Source organism: Harpegnathos saltator, unplaced genomic scaffold (genome assembly GCF_003227715.2).
Source record: "Harpegnathos saltator strain DR-91 unplaced genomic scaffold, Hsal_v8.6 scaffold718, whole genome shotgun sequence".
Classification (NCBI taxonomy): domain Eukaryota; kingdom Metazoa; phylum Arthropoda; class Insecta; order Hymenoptera; family Formicidae; genus Harpegnathos; species Harpegnathos saltator.
Genome location: NW_020230558.1, coordinates 44,149 through 70,013, shown reverse-complemented (window position 1 = coordinate 70,013; position 25,865 = coordinate 44,149). Strand labels below are relative to the sequence as shown.

Genomic DNA, 25,865 nt, shown 5'->3' with positions numbered 1-25,865 from the left:
CTACATCCTTGTATAACTTAAAATTATTCTTAAAATATTATTAAACAATTCAATAATCAAACCTGTGAACCTGCCCGACTCCGCAAAATAATTAATAAAATATATTTCATTTCCTTGGCGCCGAATATTATTAATACTATTACAAATAATATTACGAATGATATAAATTTTTACAAATAAAATTTATAAAAATTTGTATTATTTGTAACCTTATTATACAATTACAAATAAAATTACAAATAATAATATTACAAATAATATATATTATAAATAATAATATTATTAAAACTAAAATATTATTTGTAATAATTTCGGTGCGCCGAGTAGACAAAACTTTTCAGTATTGTCATAGAGAGGAAAGGAGAGAGAGACAGTCGCGCCCGCGATTCAGATTATAGGTAAGAAAGAATTAGGCTCGCACGCTGAGCGAGAACGAGGGCTCGAGAGCGACAAGGAGGGAATGATATTCTCTCTCTCTCTCGCTCGCTCGGCGCGTCGACAATTGCCGATCGCGTGGCTTACACGGATTGACCGAGCTGGCTATGTGCGTATATGGGGGGAGGGGAGGAGAATCCTCGTGCAAGCCCGTCACCAAATTCGCATCACTGATACCAATGATATCAAAACCGAACAAGCTGCGGACAAGCGTAACTTGTAAATACCGGAGATCAATTGTTTATCAGCTCATAGACAATTAATATGACGAGATACCCGCGGAGACCCGCGGTAGTAGTAAAAATAACACACTTGAACAACTTCTACGCTCATATCACAAAGCCTGATCCACTGTGCTACTGAAGCAAATTGGTAATTCTTCTGCTATAACGACATTAACAGAAAAGACTAAACTTCAAACTACATTTCTCAAAAACGTTTAAGATTTGCACCATTTTTGAATAGCATTTGTTACTATTACATCAATATTATACTTTTCTAAAAGTAAAATCGCACGGTGATTTCAAGGATGAAGATTCCTCTTGTGTGAGATATTAATTATTCATTCTTTATTAATGGGAAAATATTTTCCTTTGGTTTAAATGTTCAAGAAAAGTTATTTATCCTCTGAGAATCTTTCAATTTTTATGATCGTGAAAAGTTTATAAAATTCGTAGAGCAAAAAAATTATTTTACTACCTACCTGTTCAAGAATTGCGCATAAGAGATATTTTAACAAATCTGAATCTGAATCAGTCAACAAATTAAATTTTTCATTCAAAGAAGCATATGTAGGGTAAGCATAAGTAAGATAAGTATAAATAATAAATTAAATATTATTCTCTGAATATAATAATAAATAAATGTTTTTTTCTTTAGCTGAATCATCGAAGTAAATATTCTATTATAAATTGACTTTTCGGATTACAATATTAATTTGATTTTTCAGAATACGCTTTAAAATTGACTCTTCGGAATATGCTATTAAATTGACTTTTCGGAATACACTTTTGAATTGACTCTTCTGACCACACATTTGTTAGTTGACTCTGTGGAGTACACTCGTGAACTAAAAGGTATGTGCACCGATTTTTTGTTGACTTCGGAACGCGCTCCAACTTGAGGAGAAAGACAATCACTGCTTCATACATCAGCACTGTCACTTATTACGAGGGCAGAAGGATGGCATATACGAGTGTCAAATAAGTAGTGATTGTGGCGTAGACACAAGTGTCTTGGAGACTTTGAGTTATAATTGAAGAAATGAAGAAAACAAATAGTGATTGTGAAGAAAAGTGGCAAAAGGCTTCATAAAATTTGTAAAACAGCATATTAAAGGAGAGTATTAATTGTCTAATAATATTTTAAGCGAAAAATATTTTTAAATTTGAGTGTAAGTTAAAAAAGTTATAAACCATAATTTCTTTAATGTTAATAATAATAATGTTAATAATTAATGTTAATAAATTTGTCATCGATGTTGAATGAATATATATATAATGCTATTATTTCCATAGGTGAGGAATTATATTATTGTGTTCAGCAGAAGTAAGCAGCAGACCAAGTTGAGTGATGAGTATCTTGTTAAAAAAATATCACTCGACTTGGTCTGCTGCTTATTTTTTATGAGCACAATAACATAATTTTCCACCTATGTAAATGATAGCATTACATACATATTCATTTAACATCGATGGCAAATTTATAGCTTTAAAATTATTAACATCAAAGAAACTATGATTTATAACTTTTTTAACTTACACTCAAATTTAGAAATATTTTTCACTTAAAATATTATTAGACAATTAATACTCTCCTTTAATATGCTGTTTTACAAATTTTATGAAGCCTTTTGCCATTTTTCTTCACAATCACTATTTTTTTTCTTCATTTCTTCAATTATAACTCAAAGTCTCCAAGACATTTGTGTCTACGCCACAATCACTACTTATTTGACACTCGTATATGTCATCCTTCTGCTCTCGTAATAAGTGACAGCGCTGACATATGAAGCAGTAGTTGTTTTTCTCCTCAAGTTGGAGCGTGTTCCGAAGTCAACAAAAAATCGGTGCACATACCTCATAGTTCACGAGTGTACATATTTTTTAATTAACTCTTCGGAGAGAAAAGAGAAACATTTTATATTTTATTTAAAAAATCTTAATTTTTGCAGAAAACTGATTGATGAAGAAAAAAATTAATTCATGACCTCAACGAAGATCTTAAAAAAATTACTGCAAGAAATGAAGTTGTTGTTATTATATACCATATTGTACAATATTAAAACATACGCGTAATAATTATCTATAATTTGCATATATGGGCATTTATGTAATTATAAGTAATATAAAAGTCATGACAAATTAATGTGGCCGCGTGTTATCTCTGTCGCGTCATTGCTAGAAATCGTCCGAACTCTCGAAATTATTTTCTTCCCGAATTATGAATATAAAACAATGTGGAAAGGAAAATAAGGGAGTGAAAGGGGAGACGGCGACGTCTGCCTTACGATAACATCGCTGCTGGCTCGCTTCGTCGCGATTGTCTATTCGCTGGTGGTGAGATTCTTTGTTTTTATCTAACTAATCTAGCTCGCTCGTGAACATAGCACAGAACAGAACCAAATAATTATGGACATAGCACGGAATAGTACCAACAAATCGTGGACATTGGCTTAGTAGTTCATGTCCATGAAAAATGGACCAGTTGGCGCTGCGAATCAGCCAACTTTTCCATAACGCTGTAAATGCAGCCATGCCCGCTCTCAGGCTTCTCTCTGGCGACAGTTTCCCGAAAAATGGCGGACACAAGGTTGGTATCAACAAAACTTCTAGACGACATAGTTTTAATTCCTAAAGGTTAGTAATATTGTTTAAGTGGTAAGCTGTTAGTTTGCGCAAACTTTTTGACAGCTGTACGCACGTGTGTCACAAATATCATGTATCGTCAAATTATAAATGTAAAATACTTTATAATATTAAATAAAAATGACATAAGTGAAAACATAAAGTGCGTATAACAAAATAAATGAGACGAGTGAGAACATAAAGTCAACAATAAGGTAAAAAACATAATAAATAAATAAATATATATATATATTATATATATATATGTGTACATGCATATGTATAACTAGATAAATAATTATTAAATATAAATGTAAATAAATAATTTAAGTTTTTCAGTGTTTTGATATGCTTCAGTAAATTATCGGTCATGGTTGTGACTTGGTTCTTCGCATTGGCATAAGTTTTCCATTATTGCAATAAAGAAATACATATCAGATAAGTAATTAATATTCACATAAAATAAAAGATTAAGTATCTATGTATAGTCAGTAATGATAGATGTTGAACCGATTCTTTCTTTCGATTAATTTTTTGTTTCAGCTTCTCAGCTATCCAAGTTCTTACAGAATATTAATATTAATTATATAAAACAAACAATATAAGTGAGCGACATAATAGAGAACTGAAGGAAAGTCTTCGTAAACATTCAACAATCATTACATTTTTAGGTATATTATTAAGCATTCTATTGCATTTATTGCCAGAATATTTTTAGCATTCTTACAATTTAATATTATGTATTTCGAGTACAGCTGTTAAAAGCATTAATGATATGACAGTAAACATCAATGTTACGAACCTATTCTTAGTTTGATGCATTAATTTGTCATCACACTGCTAGTAATACATCTTACTCTGATATTTGATGTTAGGATGTGATTCACTTTTTGCTTACTGGGGCACATTCAAGGACACAGTAACCTCAGACTTTGGTAATCTTACTTCACAGGAAAGTGGCCTCCAACTATTAATATTCTGCAAGAACTTGGATAGCTGGGAAGCTGAGACAAAAAATTAATCGAAAGAAAGAATGGGTTCAACATCTATCATTATTGACTATACATAGATACTTAATCTTTTATTTTATGTGAATATTAATTACTTATCTGATATGTATTTCTTTATTGCAATAGTGGAAGATTTATGCCAATGCGAAGAACTAAGTCACAACCATAACCGATAATTTACTGAAACATGCCAAAACACTGAAAAACTTAAATTATTTATTTACATTTACATTTAATAATTATTTATCTAGTTACACATATGCATGTACACATATATATATATATAATATATATATATATTTATTTATTTATTATGTTTTTTACCTTATTGTTGACTTTATGTTCTCACTCGTCTCATTTATTTTGTTATACGCACTTTATGTTTTCACTTATGTCATTTTTACTTGATATTATAAAGTATTTTACATTTATAATTTGACGATACATGATATTTGTGGCACACGTACGTACATCTGTCAAAAAGTTTGCGCAGACTAACAGCTTACCACTTAAACAATATTACTAACCTTTAGGAATTAAAACTATGTCGTCTAGAAGTTTTCATTGATACCAACCTTGTCTCCGCCATTTTTCAGGAAACTGTCGCGTTACCGTTGCGAAGGATCTAGGCAACTACTAGTTACAAAATGCTATTTTCGATTGTAAGAAACAGTTGCGATTGCCGGTTGCCGTCGCCAAGAAGTTAAAAGTTGGGCAATTCTCTTTTAACAATCGCAACTATCTTACAACCAAAAATAATACTTTGTAACTAGTAGTTCTTCGTAACTCGCAACTGGATATTTGCAACCTATTCTGAACCGGGCTTTAGAAATATCAGGTTGAAATTTTTAGTGTTTTTTGGTTTGTATTTAAAAACTCTCTGCGACTAGGAACACTTGGCAATTGGTTTTAAAGTAGAAATTAGCATTAATTATGGCAGATCAATTTCAAATTTTTACTTGAAAATTTTAATACTTGAACTTTTGGAACAAAATATCTTTGGAATGACATTTCGGAACAAAAGACCAAAGGACACTTCATTTGATCATCGATTGATCTCTTCGGTCTTTTCACTGGTATGTTGTTTGCTATGGCGCGTGCGCAATGATCCCGGCCCAAATCATAACAATTAATTTTAGTTGATTTTGGTTTGTTAGACGTTCATCCTTCTCTTTTGTGATTTCGCTGCTCTTGTTGCTCGAACGATCAGCTGTCGGGATCGTGAAGACCTTCGTCGAACCGGCTAAGTGAGTACAAAGTGTAACGAGATTGCGAAAAGTTGGTTCTCGTCCGGCAAATATGATATGTACTTTCTTGTACTTGCGAGCGATGGACACGGTATCGGGACATTGAACGCGCTCTTATTTTCTCCAGTTTAACCGAGCGTAATTGTCTGAACGTCGCGCGATTGTGTGTTGCATTGGGATGGTTTCGGGTGTACAATGATGCACTCGTGAGCGGCGTTAAGTTGCGAGAAGAGCGCGACTTTGCGCCTAAGCAAACGGTGGTGTGAATCGGGTCAGATTCACAGGGTGAAAAAGAAGGTGCGCGAGTAGTTGATCAGTGAGACGAGACCTAACGACACATCGCGACGCGACGCGACAGCAACGTTGGTTTCTTTACAATATTCTCGCCGTGAAAAAAGATGTCAACGCCAACTCATAGATGATAATCGCACCGTTATTCTGAGCAAAATACACGAAAATGGCGTCCTCAGAAATTGACGATTTACTGGCCGGACCATTGGTCACTTGGGTGAGTCCTTAGAGATTATTTAGATATTTTTTTACATCTATTAAAGATTGTAAGATTATTAAAAATTATATTAATTTGGTACTTTATAGGTTGTCAGCTGTCTGGAGGATCCTGATGCATTAGCAAATTACGAAGACTTAGTAGATGGTGTCTTGCTGCATAGTGTCTTCCTACAAATGTGAGTCTTTATTACACGATCATATTTGTTGCAACAGTTGTTATTGTAAAAGTTGAGTTAACATTGAGACGATATGATTTGAGAGATAAAGATATTCTTGATATTCTGCAGCAACCCAGAACCGCTGCATGATGAAGTTGTGCCTTCTGATGGCAATCCTGTTATTCGTACAAAAAACTTGAAAACTATAGTACAAAATATAAAACAATTCTACGAAGAAGAGATGGACAATCTGATTTTAAAGTTACCAGATATCACGAATTTAGGAAAGGAACCTGAATTGTATATAGCTGATATGAAGTTATTGCTACTGTTATTGCTTGGATGTGCTGTCCAGTGTCCCAATCAGGAAAAATTTATCAGCAAAATAACAACTTTACATCTTGATACTCAACTTGCTATAGTGGATTGTATCAAACAAGTACTATACTCAAAATATCAATAATAAGACATTACTATTGAAATTTCTTATATTGTGAAATTGTGCAATATAAATTTGTATGGTGTATTCTTAGATTACAGACCATCAAGATATAGTCATTACACAGGATGCTATGGCAAATGCAAATATGGGTTATCTATTTGTTCAGATAAAAAAGTGGACTCAAGAATTGGATTTTTATCGGGAGGTATGTTAGTGTGGCAATCTCTCATGGTTGCTTGTAATTGATGAGCAATATTCATGATATCAAAAGTATATCTACTTCTGATATTATTCTACCATAATAAAAAACAGAAATGGAGAGATGCTGCGCTAGATGATAGTGTTGAACGAAATGAATCTTCAAGTAGTGCATCTGAAGAAATAATCAAGGTGCAGCAATCTCACCCTGTTACAAAGGCTGAAAGAGAAAATAATTACCACTATGCAGTAGAATTAGCCGATTGGAAATCTAAAGTCCGGAAACAACGTCAGGAATTGTGAGTATTTTTATTTTTTTCATCACTTTTCTATGTTATCATAGAATTATTCTATATCATGCTATGTAACATCTTTCGTACTCATGATATACTTACAGAGAAGAAAAGACAGAAGCTTTGCTTGAGTGTAAGGAAGAGCTCGAACATAACAAAACATTGCTCGTTAAACTGAGGCAAGAGGTACTGTGTATCAACTCGCACTCTTATGGCGAATATATAATGTACAGAAAATTTGCCCTTTCAGAATCAAGAATTAATGCACGAAGCTCGTGCTGCTAAATCCTACAGAGATGAATTAGATGCCATGATCGAACGAGCGGAACGAGCGGATCGTTTAGAAATAGAGGTTGCACGTTATAGAGAAAAACTCACGGACATTGAATTCTATAAAACTCGAATAGAAGAATTAAGGGAAGACAATAGGTAATGCATTAACGTTTGTTGTTTTTTATTGTATTCCAACAACTAAATGGGAAGAAATAATTCTAACAAAATGCTTGTCATACATTTAAGGGTTTTAATGGAAACCAGAGAGATGCTTGAGGAACAATTAAGTTCGTCGAGAAATAGAGCTGATAAAGTGTTGGAACTTGAATCTGAAATCATTAAGTATAAACAATTACTTAACGACATGGTGCTGGTAAGAAGATTGCAAAAATCGTATAATACTGTAAATCGAATAACATGCACTTTGACAGCTGATTTAAAATAATCCCCAGGAACGTGCTGCCGACAAAGAGAAATATCAAGAACTTGTCGAGGAGAATACTCAATTACATCAAATAACGAAAGCTGCTGCCAATGAAGCTGCGTTAGCTGGATCCAGTGATTCAGAAGAGCCAGGTGATTTATCGAATTGCATTTTGAGATCTATCTTAATGTAGTAACAGATCTTCATATTGTGAAGAAAAAAAGAAAAGTAAACCTCTTGTATCTCCTTAGTGCCTGACGAGAACAGATTGTCTGAACAATTAACGAGCAATGCTGAGAGGAGAGCGTTGAGACTAGAATTGGAAAATCGTCGTTTAAGTACATTGATCGATTCGATGAAGGAGACTTCGTTTCATGAAAATTCGTCTCACGTTCTGGAGCTAGAGAAAGATAAAAAAAAGCTTTCGTTAAAAGTCGAGTCATTGAACGATAATAACGAGAGGCTCACGCAACAAAACTCTGACTTGGAATTGGTTTGCAAGCAAGCATTGGAAGAAAATAAGAAACTTCAAAATAATCTCAAGAATCAACGTATTTCCTCCGACAAACAACAACAAGAACTTCAAGTATGTTGGATACCGATTATAATTTACCTCACTACCTTGTTTTAATATAAATTTATTTTATTTTTCGTTTTATATTCTTTCTTGCCACGTTTAGATCCACCATACAAAAATAATAGAACTGGAAAAAAGTTATGACACAGCAGTGAAAGAAAAACAACGTGTTCAATTGTTACTAGAAAGCGTGCGACGACGTGCTGACGATTTAGAACGCACTTTAGAGACGACGAACCAAAAAGTCGAGGAACTGAAAGTTATTGAGAACAACGTCAATGAGATCAATTCTAAATATCTCGATCTCGAATCGAGACTAACAGCGACGGAGAAAGAAAAAGATGTCGCACAACGTGATATTCATAAATATAGAGAAACGATCGAGGTAATTACTTTACTCCGTGTCTCCGATATTATCAAATACATATCTTCGCACAATATTTCAGGAAAAAGATGTGGCCCTAGATAAAGCGACAAATACAATCGAAGTCTTGGAGAGGAAAGTGCTGCAACTCGAACAGGAGCTACAAGATTGCGTTACACAGATATCTAGGTGCGCGTACGTGCAAAGAAATTCGTTATATATTAAATTAATCTCATCCTCGGTAATGTCGAAAGTATTTTTGCCGTAGACTGCAGGAAATCGAGAGAAGTAGTAAAGAACTCGATACGCGAGCTGCGATTGATAGAGAAACTCTAGAGATACTTCAGTCTAATCTTGTCGCGGAGAAACGAAGCAATCAACAGTTGTTTACGATTTTAGAAAAACTCGGCCTTAGCGACAATATGTTGTTAACCTTGTCTTTAGAAACTATAATGGAGAGGTATAAATAAAGCCAAATTGTACTTAAAGACGAATTAATCCTTGTTATGATTTCTATGGTTACATATGTAAATTATTACAGAATTTCCCAGTTACCAGAAATAATAAATTACGTAAAGAAATCGTCTCTCTCAGAGAACAGCTGCAACGAGAAAGCGATATCTGAATCCATCGAGAAAGAAAATAGCAATGAGCTGAATAAAACCTTCGAAGCTATAATAGAACCTCTGAAGGTATTTACATTTGAAACGCGTCAAAATTGTATCAATTACGCCCTATATTATACTTTAATATTTGTTTCCAGCGCGAGGTGGAACAACTGCAGATGAAGTCGTCCATGTCTCAAACGGCCTCGGAACATTTGTTATCCGAGAACGCGAAACTTCAGGTTCACATCACAACGTTACAGTCGCAAACCAATTCGTTAAACGCGCAACACACCGCTCTACAACTGGCAAATTCACAATTAGTCGCTGAAAAAGAAGAGGTGCCACTTTTAACACATATATTTCGCAATTTTCATCATTATTTTTCATATCGTGCTTTTATTTTGTCGAATCGTTTTGTTAAACACAAATGTTTTGCGTATTCAGCTTTTGAAGGAACGCAACACGCAACAGCAGGTTCATTCGGCGCTACTCCGTGATCAAAGCACTATGCAGTCGTTGCACGAACAACTGAACAACGAGTATGAGATTTTGCGCCATGAACGTGACTCTCTTAAATCAAATCTGAGAGACGCGAGGAACGAGAATAGAACATTGCGCGAGACTGTCGAGCGACTGGAGACAAAGAGCGAAGCGTTGCAATCTGAACGGGAAGCTTTCGTCAACAACACGAGAAGCTTAAATAATCTTCGAGGAGAACACTCTAAGTTGAAGGTATCTCGACGGCACTCTTTGCACTATTAGTTTTCGATCTTTGTTAAATATTCTGATTGTATTCTCCAGCCTCATCTCAACGTAAGCGAGATCTTATAACGACACTGCAAATGTTTCAGGATGATTTCAGAAATCTGTATACTGCAAGCGAAAGATTGAAGGCGGAATACAGAAACTTGCAGGAAGATTATAGAAAGAATAAAGTCGAGGTGAATCGCTTGAGTCTAAAGCAGACTGAGATGCAGGGAGAGCTTAGTATTAAAGACGAACGGTGCTCGGACTTGGAGGCAGAAGTTAATCATCTCAATGAACGATGTGAGGTATGACAATAACATTTGTACAGCGATATAAAGTGAGTTTTATTAATCTCACATGTAATGTCCAACTTATGGTTCCATTCTTCTTTTCTAGATGTTATTAGAGATGAATTCTGGATTGGATAATGACAGGCGTTCCTTAATGGAGCATATAAGTTTATTATTTACACAGTATCATGAACTTTTGACGCATTCGCTTCAAGATAAGGAACATTACCACATGGAGGAGAAAATGTTCACGTTAGTACGACGACTTAATTTTTGTTCGATGGAGATTGATACTTCAGATATATATGCATTAACTGTATCGATGTACTCTCATTTAACTACGAATTAATTATTTTAAGGTGTATCCAAAGAATATAAGTGATGTGCGATTGTGTACATGTTGCAGGGATAAAGTTAATCAGTTGTATAGACAGAAAGAGAAGTTGGAGGACAAAATAATGGAACACTACAGGAAACTGAACAGCTGTACCACCAAAAAGTATGCTTAGCAAAAGCTTTATTTAAAGTCCATACTTTAAATACAAATATTTTCCACCTAATAATTCTCTTGTGTACACATTTTTGTTTCTAAAATAGGAAAAGTTTCGGAGCCAATTTAGTTCGTAGAGTCAGAAAAGCCGGATCGGAACTCCTAAATAAGGTAATTATAAATGACGATGATGAGAAGAAAACACGATAATAATATGCATACACTCATCGATCATTTCGGTTCACAAAAAATACTCTCTATACATATTTTACACATACTTCTTACATCTTTTGTTTTTCACATCACATCAGGCTCATATTCTGCCACTTTTAAAGTCACTTTTAGTGATAAAAGAGAGTTCAGAATATGGGCCCTAATCTCTCTACTTGTGCTTATCTATGTAATAACTTATACAACGAAATTATTTTTACAGGATATTTGAGACTACCAAATCAAAATAAAACTACTTTTTATATATATGATATAAACTTTATATTATACAACACTTGTCTCTTTATATATTTATTTTATATCGTATGACACATCCTCTACACATCTACACGTACATCCTCGTCTATTGAGTTTACTATTTCATACAAACGTTTCAATAGTTACAATATTATGAAATAAAAAATGCAAAATATTCTTAGAATCGCCGTTCATGGGCTGAAGATTCCAAGCAATCGGACTGTAAGACTTACGAGTCAGATACAGCCGGGAACGATTCGGATGCCAGCACCGACGATTACCGTTTACCTGGTAAATTATTTATTGAAATAGTCAAACTTGACTCATCAGTCTGTGCTGACAGTACGCAATCAATTTTTGTATAATATCCTCAGGACCGAGCAGAATTCTCGGGTCAGACGCTCTCGGACATGCCGGGACCAGAAGAACGGTGTACTATACCGACGATTCTCCACCGTCATCCACTTCTTTGCCGGTAAGAAACACCTCGACAGTGACTGATTAATCACGTCGTGAACACAATATTTAACAAGGAAATTTCGGAACCGTAGGCGGACAGACTACTGGGCGAATCCTATCAAGAACAAGGAGACGATGGACAGCATGCCGCGCAGATGGAACCGAATTTGAAATCGGAAACTCAGCAAGTAGAGTCGCGTCCCTTTCTAATCTATAACAAAGTGTCGGCGGTCATAAACGAGTCCAAGAGCGTTAGTGGTACTCCGATGAAGGATGTGGTACAGGACGAAGCGCTCACGGAATCGCCCGCTGATAAAGAGCCAAAGACTGGAAGTCCGATATGGTACGAATATGGTTGTGTATAAACAAACTCTCATACTGCCCACACATGATGCTTCCATTAGTATATTCAAGGAAAAATATAGGGTGTCTCTATACATATATCTCATAATTGCGAGTGTAATGCCAAATTAATTGCTTGGGGTGTGCAAGTCTCTGCGTGTGCACGACTATGCACGTAATTCGGCTGTTTACGTAAATAGGCGTTCTCGAAGCCTATGACGCTTTGTTTTTCGCCTCTAATCGTTCCAAGTCCTGCGATTATTTGCTTTCGTTTTCCATACATCGTGGATGTTCTCTTGTTTTCGTTTTCACTTAAAGTTGTAATAGAGCAGGTTATTTTCGATGGATCGTTATTGAGCCATTCTGATTCGTATTTCAAGGATTTCTATTTAAAGTCTTTTGTAAGTCTTTGGATGTGGTTTTCGTCACTGCGAAACTACGCTTAATTTTTGTCTATTGTGACTGCATACGCGTAGTCCCTGTTCTTCGTACCACACTTCATTCTTATTTTTTTTTCTATTATCTCAATTTATCGTAAAATGGCGTTTGGGAATTCGCCTTAATAGGCGCTGTTAGCCAATACTGAAGAAAGGAAAGATCTCTATTTCAGAATTCTGTGTTCTCAGAGTCAGAAATAGATATTATTATTAAATTCTATTAAAGAGCGTCTTGACCGTGATTTGGAAATTTTGCGAGCACCTGCACATCCCTATCATTTTATACTCTATGAACGAACAAAAAAAGAGACAAACGCAACGTAAATTACATGCCTGTTCAAACGAGATCGACAAAAAAGCGAAAAAGTATTACGTATACTAAAGATTTTTTACCTTTTAATATCGTGGACAAATTTGCGCATGTAATTGGAAATTACAAAGAAATGACATTACAAAGTAGATTTAAGAATAGAGCGCCTACGAGTTCCTAGAAAGCTTTCGTGCTAAATCGACGTATAGTCGTAACGTGAATCGAATTGACGTTCGTCGTTGATGATTTACGCAATTCGAAAATTATTCGTCTAACGTGTTCTTTTTTATATTTTCACTGTTTCTATATTTTACACTTTTAATTCGTTATTCTTCTTTCGATTAGGATTTTTAGTGAATTTGCATGAAAGATAACGCATTTTGATTTTATTTCGACATTGAGATAAATTTTAAAAAGCTTTGAACTAAGATTAATGTCTCGATTTCACGGTCGCCTGGTGCTATTTCTTATTACGAAATAAGGTTCGATTATATAAATGTACAATTTCACATGAAACATGATGCAGGTAGGACTTATTTTATTCAAGAAAATATCTTTCATGTATATTCACCGAATATTTTAACGATAAATTTTATTCTTTTTTTTATTCTCTTTATTCATGTGAAGAGAAAAGCTCTCGGGGAAAAAGAATTCATGAGCGATGAATGATCTCGAGAAATTGACAGTCAAGATACCGAGTAACAAAGTTACAGCTGCTTTAACAACATTGTGCTCGACTTGATGTAACGCTTACCCGGTTCTATTTTTACTCGCAAATGTAATACGAAACTATTGGGTCGAGTAAAAAGTAATTTCGTATTTTGTGGACAGATGGCATTAAGAAGTGTTTAGTGCAATCTTTACCCAATATCTGACACCATATATTTTTTTGAAAGATTAAGTTTTCTTGCGTATTTTAAGCTGTTATTTGTCAAAGTTCGTTCAGTAATTTTTATTTGGCGACATTGTAAACATGGAGCAAAATAAGCAATATTTTCGGTGTTTGATGCTTTTCTATTTTCGCAAAGGGAAAAATACGACACAAACCAAAAAAAAAAGATATGTGCCGTGTATGGAGAAGATGCTGTAAGCGAACATGTATGCCAAAACTGGTTTGCGAAATTTCGTGCTGGCGATATGATATGTTAAGATTGTGAGCGCTCAGGTAGGCCATTGTTGGTTGATGACGACTAAATCAAAACATTGATTAAAAATAACCACAAAAATATAATATAATATGACACGAGAGATTTCAGAGATAATCAACATATCTCAGAGGACCGTTGTGAACCACTTGCACACGCTTAGCTCCGTGTCTCGGTACAATATTTGGATACCTCACAATTTGAACGAAAAAAAATTTAATGAACCGCATCTCCATTTGCGATTTATTGCTCAAACGCAATAAAAACGTTTCATTTCTAAAACGGATGATAACGGGCGACGAAAAGTGGATTGTGTATAACAATGTAGAGCGCAAAAGATCGTAGGGAAAAGAAGATGAACCGCCGCAAACCACACCGAAGCAAAACATCCATGCGAAAAAAGTCACGCTGTGTATTTAGTGGGATTGGAAAGGTATCGTGTACTACGAGTTGCTTCCGCAAACAATTGATTCCAACAATGATTGTTCCCAATTGAACTACTTAAAAGCAGCAATCGATGAGAAGCGTCCGGAATTGAGCAATCGTTATGGTATTATTATATTCCACCAAGCCAACACTAGACCGCACGTATCTTTGGCAACTCAGCAAAAATTATTGCAGCTTAGCTGAAATGTCTTACCTCATTCTCCGTATTCACCTGACCTGACATCATCAAACGTCCACTTATTCAGATCTCTGCAGAATTTCCTCAATGGAAAAAATTTTATTTCTTTAGAGGCCTGCAAAAAGCATCTTGAGCAGTTTTTTGCTCAAAAAACGAGGAAGTTTTGGAGGATCGAATCTTTAAATTGTCTGAAAGATGACGAAAGGTTATTGGACTAAATAGTGCATATATTGCTCACTAAAGGCATTTTTTAATACAAAAATATCTTTCAATTTCATCTAAAAATACTAAATTACTTTTTACTCAACCCAATATATAAGATTTCGTTGAGAAGTTTTTGCGTACGCAGCTATCTAACGTCGCATTATCTACTGTTGATAGGTAGATAGGATTCTTACGCTTATTTTCCGGGAATGTAAGATGCAATTATTTTCTTCTCCCATAGAAAAGCCAAGACTAACGTAGAGATATAAACAAAGTGTCATGCAGGTAACAAAGGCACAAACTTGCATTTGCTTTTTACATTTGTATCGATTACCTCTTCGTCACAAGACACTTTAACGCGGTGTAAGTTATATAGGCTACTTTTTTATATTTCGATAACTTATATTTTTATAATAATTTTGTGTGTACGTATTAGGTGTGTAAGTAGGTAATTTAATATAAGCGATATACACACACACACCTGTCTTCTATGTCTTAAAAATATCCCATACGTGCTGAGATTTTTTATGTAATGCTACACTTATATAATGAGATATCGCGAGTAACACATCCTTCATTTAAATCGTGTACTTGCTATTTCCACTCGACTATCGTCTTCTAATACGTCTTTCCGCAGGTTAAAATATGGTACCGATATGTGATATAATCTGTAATTACAATCTCGTTATATATCGTATGTTAAATAAAAAAAAATATAATAAAAGAGAGAGAAAGAAAAAGGGAGAGAGTGAGGAAAAGAGACGACCCGCGAGTATTTTCGATTTTTATTTTATTTTTAACAAATTGCGTTAGAACTACCGACAACTAACGCGATATATTTCCAACGGTGAAGTCAAAATTACGAATTTTTGAAAAAGTATCTTATTAAACAGCAAAAATATTTACTTTTTTCAGTTTTAATTAATGTTAATTAAAAATATATAATGGATCGTTGTATATATACAGGTTGTCCCATTTAAAAAAACGCACTTCAATAATTCTTCAACGAAGCATTTTCAGCAAAAATGTTTCGAACAAAAATTGTATGATTTCAAGGGGTACATAAAACAATTATACTATTTTGTTTACGCAAATGGCATCATTTTCGAGATATTCACTGATCATTACTTTTCTTAAATGGAAACCCCAATTTTTTATTACACCGTTTTTTTCTACCAATTAATTTAAATAACTTTTGTCTGAAACATTTTTTTATATATCTAATATTTTTTGAGATATTTAAGGAAAACTTGATAACTTTTTCAATATTTAACTTACGATACCTTGCTAACTATTTGTCGGAAGTAAAAGTGATACTAGACTTTTCTGCTCTATTTAATCTCAAGAATATATTGTTATAATAGCGCCCTGACTTTTGGAAATTTCAAAATCATATGTATATATATATATATATATACATATGGGGGTCCGGGATCTTTTGGAAAAGATAAATTGTAAATATTAATCAGATAAAACTGAGAAGAAAAGTCATTGCCTTTGCCATTTTGCCACAAATAAGTACGCAAATTTTCAAGTTATCAATTAAAAGAACCTCCAGATGTGATCATTTTCAATCATTGATAACTTAATAACTATTGCGATTTTTGCAAAATAGCACATGACTTTTTTCTCAGTTCGATCTGACTAATCTTCACAATTTTTCGTTTCCAAAAGATCCCGGACACCCTGTATATATTATCGTTACATATATTGAAGTAATTTCCATAAGGAACTACAAATCATGTTCGATAACGTGGTAATTCTAATGTTACATAAATCGACGAAGGACGTCGCCGAAAAAATAACGCGCGAACAAATGCTCGAGGAGACACTCGAAGTCTTCGAATCGAAGCGGTATTATCATTAGGGACATTTTTTCAAGCCGCCTGACTTTTCTAAGAGACATAAAGCAGCTGCGTGATACTTGGGCGTCTTGGTGAACGAGAATCTCACGCATAGTAATGCTCACCGGTTGCCCGATCCCTTACTTTTTTCGCCGGTTTTTCTGCCGCCAGCATTACGAGCGACCTGGTCAAAAAATTGTCCATTGCGCGCGCGACCCCTTTTCCAAGTGTTTCTCAGGCTCCTCCGTGAATTTGCATATTTCCAGTTAGAAGGAACCGCGCTGTGCTCCTCGTTAAACTCGTGTTGCGCGCGTGTGCTTATTTTCCGTTTCTTCTTGTACAATGCAGAAAGATATGTTCCGAGATCTAATTTTTAATAACCTTGAATCTTCTATCGTGCAGTTCTATCGCGCTGAAGTTTTCCAAAACAATCGTACTACAATTAGTGTTAAGTTTCTGCTTTCTCTATCGCCTTTCGGAACGACCGATTAAAGATTTGAGGTGTGCTGTACAGAAATGAAAGGATAATTTTACCTAACGAAGGGAACAAATTACATCCAACGTTTAAGCAACGATGCGTTTAGCTTGGCATTCGATCGGCGTCTTATGAGCGCGTACAGATCGTTCGCTCTATGCAAATTGCGAACGAACGAACAAACGAGCAAGTGAGCGAACGAGCGAGCGTCGCGGCGCCTTTGGTTTCTACCGGCGCTCTCTCACCCTTTCACGGATTACGGAGCTGTCGCAAAAAACGTCCGCCTCGCAGTAACGGTCTGCTAGCAAAACCTCTCTTTCCGCCTTGCTTTTTCTACGTGCGAAAATAAAAGTCTCTCGCGCTTTTCCTACCGGTCCGGAAAAAGGTTGTGGGAGGAGGGAGAGAGGGGAAGCGAGGGGAGAAGAGCGCAGTCGGGATGAGCAGCCCGGCGGCGGTCGGGTGGAGGAGAGTTGGGGGCAAAAATAAGAACGACAGGAGCACGGGGTGGCGGCGGACTGAGGCGGTAAAAAGAATCGTAGCGATGTCGACGAAGGAGGAAAAAGAGCAGTCCGTGGTGGCGAGAGGCGACGAACGAAGGGAGGAGAGTGGGTGGGCGAAAAGAAAGGGATGAGCGGAGAAAGAGAAGCGCCGGAATAGAAACTGAGATTCCACAAGGAAACTCGAGATTTCGAAAATTCACAATCATCCACGAGAAGGCGACACCGCCGGCAATTATACGTTTAATTAAATGCCTTTTTGCCTCATCAAGTAACAAGTGCTATTCGGCAAAGGCTATTCGGGAATTTGTTAACAGAGACTTGCATCCTGCAAGTACCAAATTCAACGTTGAACCGTTAATAATGATTTTTTAGTGCCAAAAGCGAGATCGAAGATAAAGGGTTGGCGAGAATAAGTGATAAAATTGGATGCTTTATCCAATTTCACATGGTCTCTGCTTTGAAACGAAAATTTAACTTCACGCTTGTGTTTATCCCATCCATAAGTTGTGTCCATTATTATTTCTCGTTTATCTCGTGATTTGATCTCGTCCGTTCGTCGCTAAAACATATATTGCAACGATTGCGCCAACAAGTAATGTTGCCGCGATAGTCCAGTTCTCCAATTCTCATTAGAACTTGCGTGTGTGTGACGCATTTTCGACGGCATCCTTCGAAAGTCATTTTTGCCAGCCTGCAGTTCACCTCTTTGAACCCTTACGCCGCAAAGGATTACACCAAATGCAAATTTTTCATGGCAATTTTCCTCGCCCCTCGCAGTTGCCTTGCAACGTCCAATGCCAGTAGTACGTACATGCATAAGAGAAGGGGGTGAGAAGAGCGGGGCCTGAAGATTCCGGATAGGACGTGAATTTTACAGGGAACCGCATATCGAGGGGGTACCATCCTGCAAAAATGTCGGTTCCTCGGCGGCAGAGAGAAAGAGAGAGAGAGGGAGGGGGGAGGTGGCGAAGCGCACGTACCTACTACAGGGGTTGCATGGTGCTGAGACTAAAGAGGCGGGAGGAGGAAAAGGGGCACGAGGGAAGATGGGTTTTTACGACGCGTCCCACCCCCCTCGCCGAGTTCTTCCTCCACCCCTGGGCCGTTTCCCGCCGCCAGGAGCAGCGTGAGGCAGGGGCGCGTTTTTGCGACAGCGACGAGGGCCAGGGAGGAGCGTATGTACACCACGACGACACCGGTAAGCGGTGGGAACGCAGGACCGACGGAGGGGAGCATCACAGTTTTCGCGTCGAGCCCGCATAGAGGAGCCTGCACAGAATACGACCGACCGACCACCGGCCGATCCATGAGGCCACGCCTCTCCCTCTCTCCTCTGGGTCACGATCTGATGGCTCGCGAGGGATCGACGTGCCCTAACCGAATTTCAACCCCCCTGATGGGCCACCGGCTGTCGTATGATGCTAATATCTGCGCTGGGCAAAAGTTAGATGCTTGCTCGTGTCCTTTGATTCGGTGAATGTATCACGCGCAACAGCAAATTATAACGAATTAATTTGTGGACTCTGTTTCGAAGATAGACGTGCATCCAGTACAAACGTTGCTCACTGAGCTCTCAGATCTGATTGGCTTGTACCTTTCAATCTTGACTAAATCCGAAAACACGCATCAACCACATCCAAGAGCTCATTAAGCGCTTAATGAATAATGTGATACAGAATGCAAGCAAGTGGCTAACGAGTTATTATACCTTGAATGTCAATCATTGTGAAAAATGAACAGCATAATTTTATTATAATTAGTTAATCAAATTCAAATCTCCAATCTGCAATTCTCAATCTCCTAGATGGAGAACAAAATATTTATGCGATAATGAACGAACCAATCGTGTTTTTGAAGGGCCGAAGGGAACGGAACTTTTAGTTCATACAAACCAAATCCGATTCCATGAAGGAGATTCTGCTTCGACCAAAACACATCCGGTTCATTCACTCAGTCATGTTAACTCGAGCGATCTTACAAACGAATTTTTTCATAATTATAAGCCAACATTATAAGCCAATTCTCGGCATTGTGTACACAACTGGAGGCAGAAGCTGGAAGAGTTTTCTATCTGGTTGTTGAGCGAACGCTCTAAAATTACATGTAGCATGCAGAAGACGAACAAAAGCAACACGTCCGTGTTGCCTACATCCATTCCTCGAGCACTGACGCAATTACTCTTGTTTACTATGCACCGTCCTTGGTACACAGGCTGTCCCAGTTTCCGAGCGCTCTTCCTTCCGACCGCGCTGTTCCTTCTAGGGATTTGAGTATATGCCTCGTCGGAGAAGGAAAGAAAAAAGGATTATAATCAGAAAGGTTATGGTACGGATGATTTTACGAGCGATATTAATAGAACAGGAGCATAAGACGAGACCGTCGCGCCTTCCGCGCGTCTATTTACCTCTTCGCCTCTTCGTCGTTTTTCCCCTTTAACGCCGCAAGAACTATCGTAAAAACGAATAATAAAAATTCGTCGCACACACCGCCACGGCAGTGCGCTTTCGGGGAAGCCGCGCGCGCTCGTTGACGATGAGACTGGTGGCGCCTCCCGCGGTGGTGGGGGCGATGCGAAAGACAGCCGGAGTATTTGCCGCGCCGCGCACAATGTTCGCCGCGCCAGCGTTCGAAACGCGTCGCTATTTGTCTGCCTTTGCCGCAACGATCTCTTCTTCGACGCTATCTTCGCGCCAGTAGTCGTGCTCTCGCGGACGTCCGTCGGCAAATCGTCTCCTTCCTCCAGCTTTTCACGGCCGAGTCTCGCACGAAGTATCTCGATCGGCGTCCTCTCGGTCCTCATGTCGCTCTAGAGTCATATCACGCGCGTATATCGCCATAGATCGATCGAGATCGATGATTCGCGCGACGGTAACGCCGCCATTTTCGAAATTCGCTTCGAGTCCGCGAATCGCATCCGCGAACGTTCGTTGACCGCGCTTCCTCGTCGTCGTCGTCGTCGTCGTCGTTACCAGTCTTCTCCTCGAGTCCGGGCGTTAATAAAGCGCAGTCGGATGCGCCTCGTTGGATGCTGCCGGCGGCGCGCCTGGACGACCTGGAAGGTCCCCGTGCTAGCGGCGGTACCGTGAACGGGTGCTGCTGCACCAGGTAGCACCGGTGACCGTGATGGATGCGCGCGTGGTCGTCGGTGCTTCGACCGCGGAGGAGACCCCAACGGTGGTCGCGGCTGCGTCCGCGGCGGCGACGGCGCGAGGTGTCGGGACGCCGTCGCCGATACCCTCGACACCGGGCAACCCTGTGACCACGGCGACCGGCAACGGAGCCGGTGGCGGTGGAGTAGTTGCAGCCGCGACGCTTACATCCCCGGCCTGCGTGCCGCAGAATTCGTCGTCCGTCGTCGTAGTGGCCAGCCCGTCCAGCAACCATCAGCAGCCGGCCGGCGTACCCAGGATACTCAGCAGAAACGTGAACGGCACACGTAAGTAGACCTAACGTTATTCTTTTTTACGTTAAATCACGCTAAATTGTGGTTACGCTGGATTTACGTTAAATCATGCTAAATTGTAGCCACGCTAAATGCGCTACGCACTACGCTTTTTCTTGCCGAATTAGTGTAAACTCTCGAAATTTGGACAGAAATGTACAGTTGAGAATTGGCGATAAAGAGAGGAAAAGAGAACTAATGCAAACTGGCGCAAGGAGTGCAGCGATAAAAAACAGATCGTTGGTTTGATCGGTCTGAATATCCTTTGTCGATTCAAAGGAAAAAGATCGCTCGAGTTAACGTGGTAGTGAATGAGCCAGACATGCTTTGGTCGGAGGAGACGGAATTTCCATTTCTATTTCACGGAATCGAATTTGGTTTGTACGAACCGAATGTTCGGTTTCTTTCGGCCACGAAAATACGAATGGTTCGTTTATTATCTTTTTTGCTCTATCTAAGAAATTGAGAATCGCAGATTAGAGATTAAAATTCGATTAATTCAATTTAGTAACGATCCGAATTCGCTTTATCTTAATTACCTATGTTTGCAATTTTCCATGTCCGATTTGACACGTGCTGTTTTTACACGGGCTTTACCACGATTGAAAGCAGCGTTATTTTGGCAAATTGTTGCTCGATTTTACCAGTTATGTTAATGCTATATTTGCGTTTGTATTTGACACAATGTTTAGGCAAGTACGATCTTTTTACGTCGTCTTTTTGCGACATCCTTCGTGACAGGAGCGGTCTGCGACGCCTGTTCTTGTTCTTCATGGGACAGTAACCGGAGATTTTCCTTACTATTTACTTGTATTTGAACTGATATATATTACCGCTGATAATTTTACCGCTAAAAGTCGACATAGTAACAATATTCGTTCATTCACAAGCTCGTAAAGCCGTAAATCAGCAATATGGTTTATTATAGGCGATCTAACCTAACCCTTTAACCCAAACCTAAACCTAAACACGCCAAAAAGCAACCGCTAGCATGCTTCTTTCTGCTTTAGGTATGTAAAAAGTGTTTAAAACGGTACATTGAGGTGCGTATATGCGTAAACGCTCGAGACTCTTTAATCGTTTAGACGATGAAAAAAGCCGGTTATATGTCGTTACGTTTTAAAACGAGTCGATTAATGGCCGGAGTGTCTTAGGGTCGATTGTCTCTCGGCTGCTTCTTGCGTTGCGAGTGCGGAAAACGAGTATAAAGCGCGTGTAACGTACGCACGCACGCACGTGATGCGTGGATTTACGGTCGATACATAGAGACGGTAACCGATCGATTTCATGCGAACTGATAGGTATGAAATCGCGCGTCAATTTAATTACATTCAGAGTCTACTGGAAATGTCCGTCCGGCGAGTATATAAACGTCTACCTTCCTACTCGTATTTGCATAATATATATAATTAAAGTAACATGTATCTTTCCAATTTTATTTTACACAGCCGTAAGAAAGTCTTATCTCTCTCTTTTTCTTTTTTTATGTAAGTGTCATCGGCGTATGTACTTTTTGATCAAATTTTTCGCGTGTCATGTAAGAGACGATTGTCCCGTGTAAGAGGACAATTTTCTGTCACTCCGCAGGACCACGCACAGACCTCAGCATTTGTCGGCTTCGTTCGTCGAGGAAAAGCGGGCAAGCTGCGATCCGATGGCTGCAGCTCCCCGCACGTAGATTTTGATACAAAGCGCTCCGCTTCGCGGGTTCAGTTCATTTCTTCGCTTTTTGCGGATCGACCGCTATTGCGAGAACGATCGTCTCGCATATCCGCGAGCTCATTCCTGAGCTCGCACGGGTCGCATTTCGGTGGCGAACACCGCGCTCTCGCACAGCGGTCCCGGCGAGTTTACGCAAGAAACGTAATCGCCAGCAGTTACCTCCCGGCGAAGCGAAGAAGTTTCGACCGAAGAGCTACCATGGGCTATCGCGCTTTTGTGTGTGCCTCCTTCCCTCCCTCCCACTCTCCTCTCTCTCTCTCTCTCTCTCTCTCTCTCTCTCTCTCTCTCTCTCTCTCTCTCTCTCTCTCTCTCTCTTTCTCTCTCTTTCTCTCTCTCTCTCTCTTCCTCTCCCCCTCCCTCCCTCCCTCTCTCTCTATCTCTCTCTCTCTTTCTTTCCGTCTCTCTGTCTCTCCCGCTTTACCGTCGAGAAACTGGATGAGTCATACCCGCGACAAAAAGCACGCAGCTCGCGCCAGAAAAACATGATTTTTCTTCCTCCACATATCTCGACGAAACTGCGACCGGGGCTCTTTGTCTACTTCGGGCGGCGTTTCACCGCGTCGACGACTCGCACGGCGCATCTCGCGGCAAAAACGCCGACTCTTCGAGCGAGTTCGATATCGTCGCTCGTTTCGGAAATCCTTCAGGAGTGCCGTTCGTCCGAGAGAACCGCCAAGAGAACCGTTCCGTTCCGCGAAATTACTCTCATAATTTTCCCGATTTTCCATCGATTCACGGGCGAAACGGACGTAGAGTTTGCTCGCGCGACGTTACGTCTGGAGAAGCGATACAAACATTCTGAGCCGCGAGACACTCCCGGCGAAAGATAATCACACGCTCTCTTTCGAGCGCGTTAAAATACAAGCGATGTAATTTTTAACAGAAGCCACGAGTGCGCGTAGATGGGGCGTGTGTGGCGATGGTGACGCGACGCGCGTAACGTAACCCGTGTAACCCGCGCTCGCGCTTTTTGCGGGAAATGTTTACCGTTTCCATCAGCGACACCGATGTGATGACAAAGTCGGAGCAAGCGGAGCAAATAATTAGTAAACAGCAAGAACGTACTCATTAAAAAGATAAAGATTTTTTTTATTCCGCCACAGACGTATCCCTCGCATCGAGGTGTGAAACGTGACCCGTCTTATCCACGAGGAAAACACGCTCTTATCGAGGCTTCATTTGTATCGAGTCAATGAGACTAGGGATACGTATTGTACTTGGCATTAGATACTGCATTAGATACACCGACGAGTACTCACGGCATCGCGTCGCTTTGCTCTCGACACCACCGACGCTTCGGCGCGCCTTCAACGTCGATCGATACGCGGTATCGAAGGATCGGACGCGTTGCCTGCTCGATCAATGGTCGACCGTCAATGGAATCGATACTCAGACACGCCTTCAGATCGCGATCACAAGCGTTCCCATTGTGTGTAAGTCGCGCTTTGTCTACTCGCGATGCGGCATGACTCACAGGACCGACAAGAAACGGCGCGTCGCGCAAAAACGCGCCGTTTCTTCCGCCAGTGCGGCCAGCGCGCAACTATTGCACATTGCGTTTTTGCTGCTTTCTTACGAGCGGCCGGTTCGGGGTGCGGGTGGCGTGGTCGCATAAGCGCGTTGACCACCGCCGCCGCCGCCGCCGCCGCCGCCGCCGCCGCCGCCGCCGCCGCCGACGACGACGACGACGACGACGACGACGACGACGACGACAGCGATGGCGACGGCGACGATGTAGGCAGCAAAAAACCGCGCTGTTTTGCCCGCGACATTTCTCCGAAAGACGAAATTGCGACAGAAAGAGCCGCTCGTTGCAAGAGGATCTCCCTCCCCCCCTCTCTCTTTCTCTCTCTCTCTCTCTCTCTCTTTTTCTTTCTCTGTCTCACTATCTCTTGTTCTCTTCACCCCCCCTCTCTCTCTCTCTCTCTCTATCTCTGTCTGTCTCTTTCTCTCCGTTATCCCATGCACTTCTTGCATGCGATCTCGCCGAAATGTGGAAAGCGTTCGCGGCGCTCTTACAAATCGGGAAATCGATCATGTAACGCGAGCACGGTAAAACGTAGAAATCGATAGCGAGGTGTTCAAACGGCCGTCGAGACCGGTGTGTTTTGCCGATTAACGACACGATCCGCGATAGCTTCTAGTCTGCATTCTTCTCGTTTTGTAGATCACTTTTTTTCAGCTCGATTTCGCACGAACCGATCGAAAGTCACCGATTCGTGCGAATATAATTTGCGAAGAAGAAGAAAAACGCTCCTCGAAACCGGACTCTTCTTCGTTACGATGACGTATGGCTGACTTTGGCTTGATATTCGATCGCATTCGGAACGTTGTTCCGAATGATTTCGATATCGTCGATTTTCTCCACGTTTTCCGGCGTGCGCTCGTCGACTGATCTTTATCATTATTTTATTAACGTTATTCCGCGAACGAGAGCGAGACGACCGCCACGTGCAACCGTCATCAAGCGAGGCCGAAGTTGTTATCGTGGTCGTGCGCGCGTTATTACTACACGGCGGTCTGATAGGCGACATTGTACATTTTACAAGGGATAAAAAGGGGCTCTCTGTCGATGCTGGCGCTCGCGCCGATGCACGGCGAAAAAGCTCTCGCTTTTTTGCGGCAAGTTTGCCGTGTGCTCGCGCTCTCGCGCTTAAGAAAACTTGACGAGCGTAGCTTTTTTGCGTCGGACACGAGAGAGCTCGGCTGGCCACTCTCTTTCTCTCTCTCTCTTCCTCCCTCCCTCTCTCTCTCTCTCTCTCTCTCTCTCTCTCTCTCTCTCTCTCTCTCTCTCTTTCTCTCTCTATCTCTCTCGTCACGTTCGCTCGCATTCTCTCTCTCTTGTGTTACACATTACAACGACAGAAAATTTGCACCGCCGCCGATGCACGCGAGTTTATATAAAAGAGAAAGAGGAACGGAGGGAACGCTGAGAGAGAGAGACAGAGAGAGGGAGAGAGAGAGAACGCGCGCGCGCGCG

At 39.9% G+C, this 25,865-nt stretch overlaps 2 protein-coding genes and 1 long non-coding RNA gene across 8 annotated transcripts in view; 2 read left to right on the top strand and 1 right to left on the bottom strand.

Annotated features, from left to right (window-relative positions):
* Positions 1-3,945: 3,945 nt before the first annotated feature.
* On the bottom strand, positions 3,946-4,759 carry LOC112590112 (uncharacterized). The gene is made up of 2 exons (XR_003114011.1): positions 4,616-4,759; positions 3,946-4,471 (listed from the first exon to the last, which is right to left on the bottom strand). It is a non-coding gene; the product is annotated as an uncharacterized LOC112590112 (long non-coding RNA).
* A 589-nt stretch (positions 4,760-5,348) lies between these two features.
* On the top strand, positions 5,349-15,649 carry Girdin (protein girdin). Of its 6 annotated transcripts, none has more exons than XM_025305819.1 (24): positions 5,349-5,367; positions 5,449-6,046; positions 6,136-6,224; positions 6,336-6,645; positions 6,740-6,853; positions 6,961-7,145; positions 7,244-7,325; positions 7,390-7,568; positions 7,659-7,785; positions 7,865-7,988; positions 8,088-8,422; positions 8,517-8,798; positions 8,860-8,972; positions 9,046-9,237; positions 9,319-9,469; positions 9,541-9,723; positions 9,830-10,117; positions 10,237-10,437; positions 10,529-10,674; positions 10,829-10,921; positions 11,020-11,083; positions 11,563-11,671; positions 11,755-11,855; positions 11,932-15,649. In XM_025305819.1, exons 2-24 carry the CDS (start codon positions 5,996-5,998, stop codon positions 12,202-12,204), a joined length of 3,792 nt encoding a protein of 1,263 aa, XP_025161604.1. In that variant the 5' UTR covers positions 5,349-5,367; positions 5,449-5,995; the 3' UTR covers positions 12,205-15,649. The 6 variants fall into 6 exon arrangements, 5 of the variants coding, with proteins under 5 accessions (XP_025161604.1, XP_025161606.1, XP_025161607.1 ...); XR_003113998.1 differs by lacking the exon at positions 5,349-5,367 and having other exon boundaries at positions 5,392-6,046; positions 11,932-14,093; positions 14,185-15,649; XM_025305820.1 differs by lacking the exon at positions 5,349-5,367 and having other exon boundaries at positions 5,392-5,538; positions 5,666-6,046.
* Positions 15,650-20,317: 4,668 nt separating this feature from the next.
* Positions 20,318-25,865, top strand: part of nab (NGFI-A-binding protein homolog) — a 34,644-nt gene continuing 29,096 nt past the window's right edge. The window contains exon 1 of the mRNA XM_011151392.3: positions 20,318-21,157. Coding sequence (XP_011149694.1) covers positions 20,845-21,157 — 313 coding nt within the window. The 5' untranslated portion in view covers positions 20,318-20,844. The remainder of the gene's footprint in view (positions 21,158-25,865) is intronic.

Coding starts and splice junctions, on each gene's coding strand:
- Girdin (XM_025305819.1), top strand. CDS start 5,996: ATGGCGTCCTCAGAAATTGACGATTTACTGGCCGGACCATTGGTCACT. Junction 8,423..8,516: donor AACAACAACAAGAACTTCAA/GTATGTTGGATA, acceptor TGCCACGTTTAG/ATCCACCATACAAAAATAAT. Junction 10,118..10,236: donor GAGAACACTCTAAGTTGAAG/GTATCTCGACGG, acceptor CAAATGTTTCAG/GATGATTTCAGAAATCTGTA.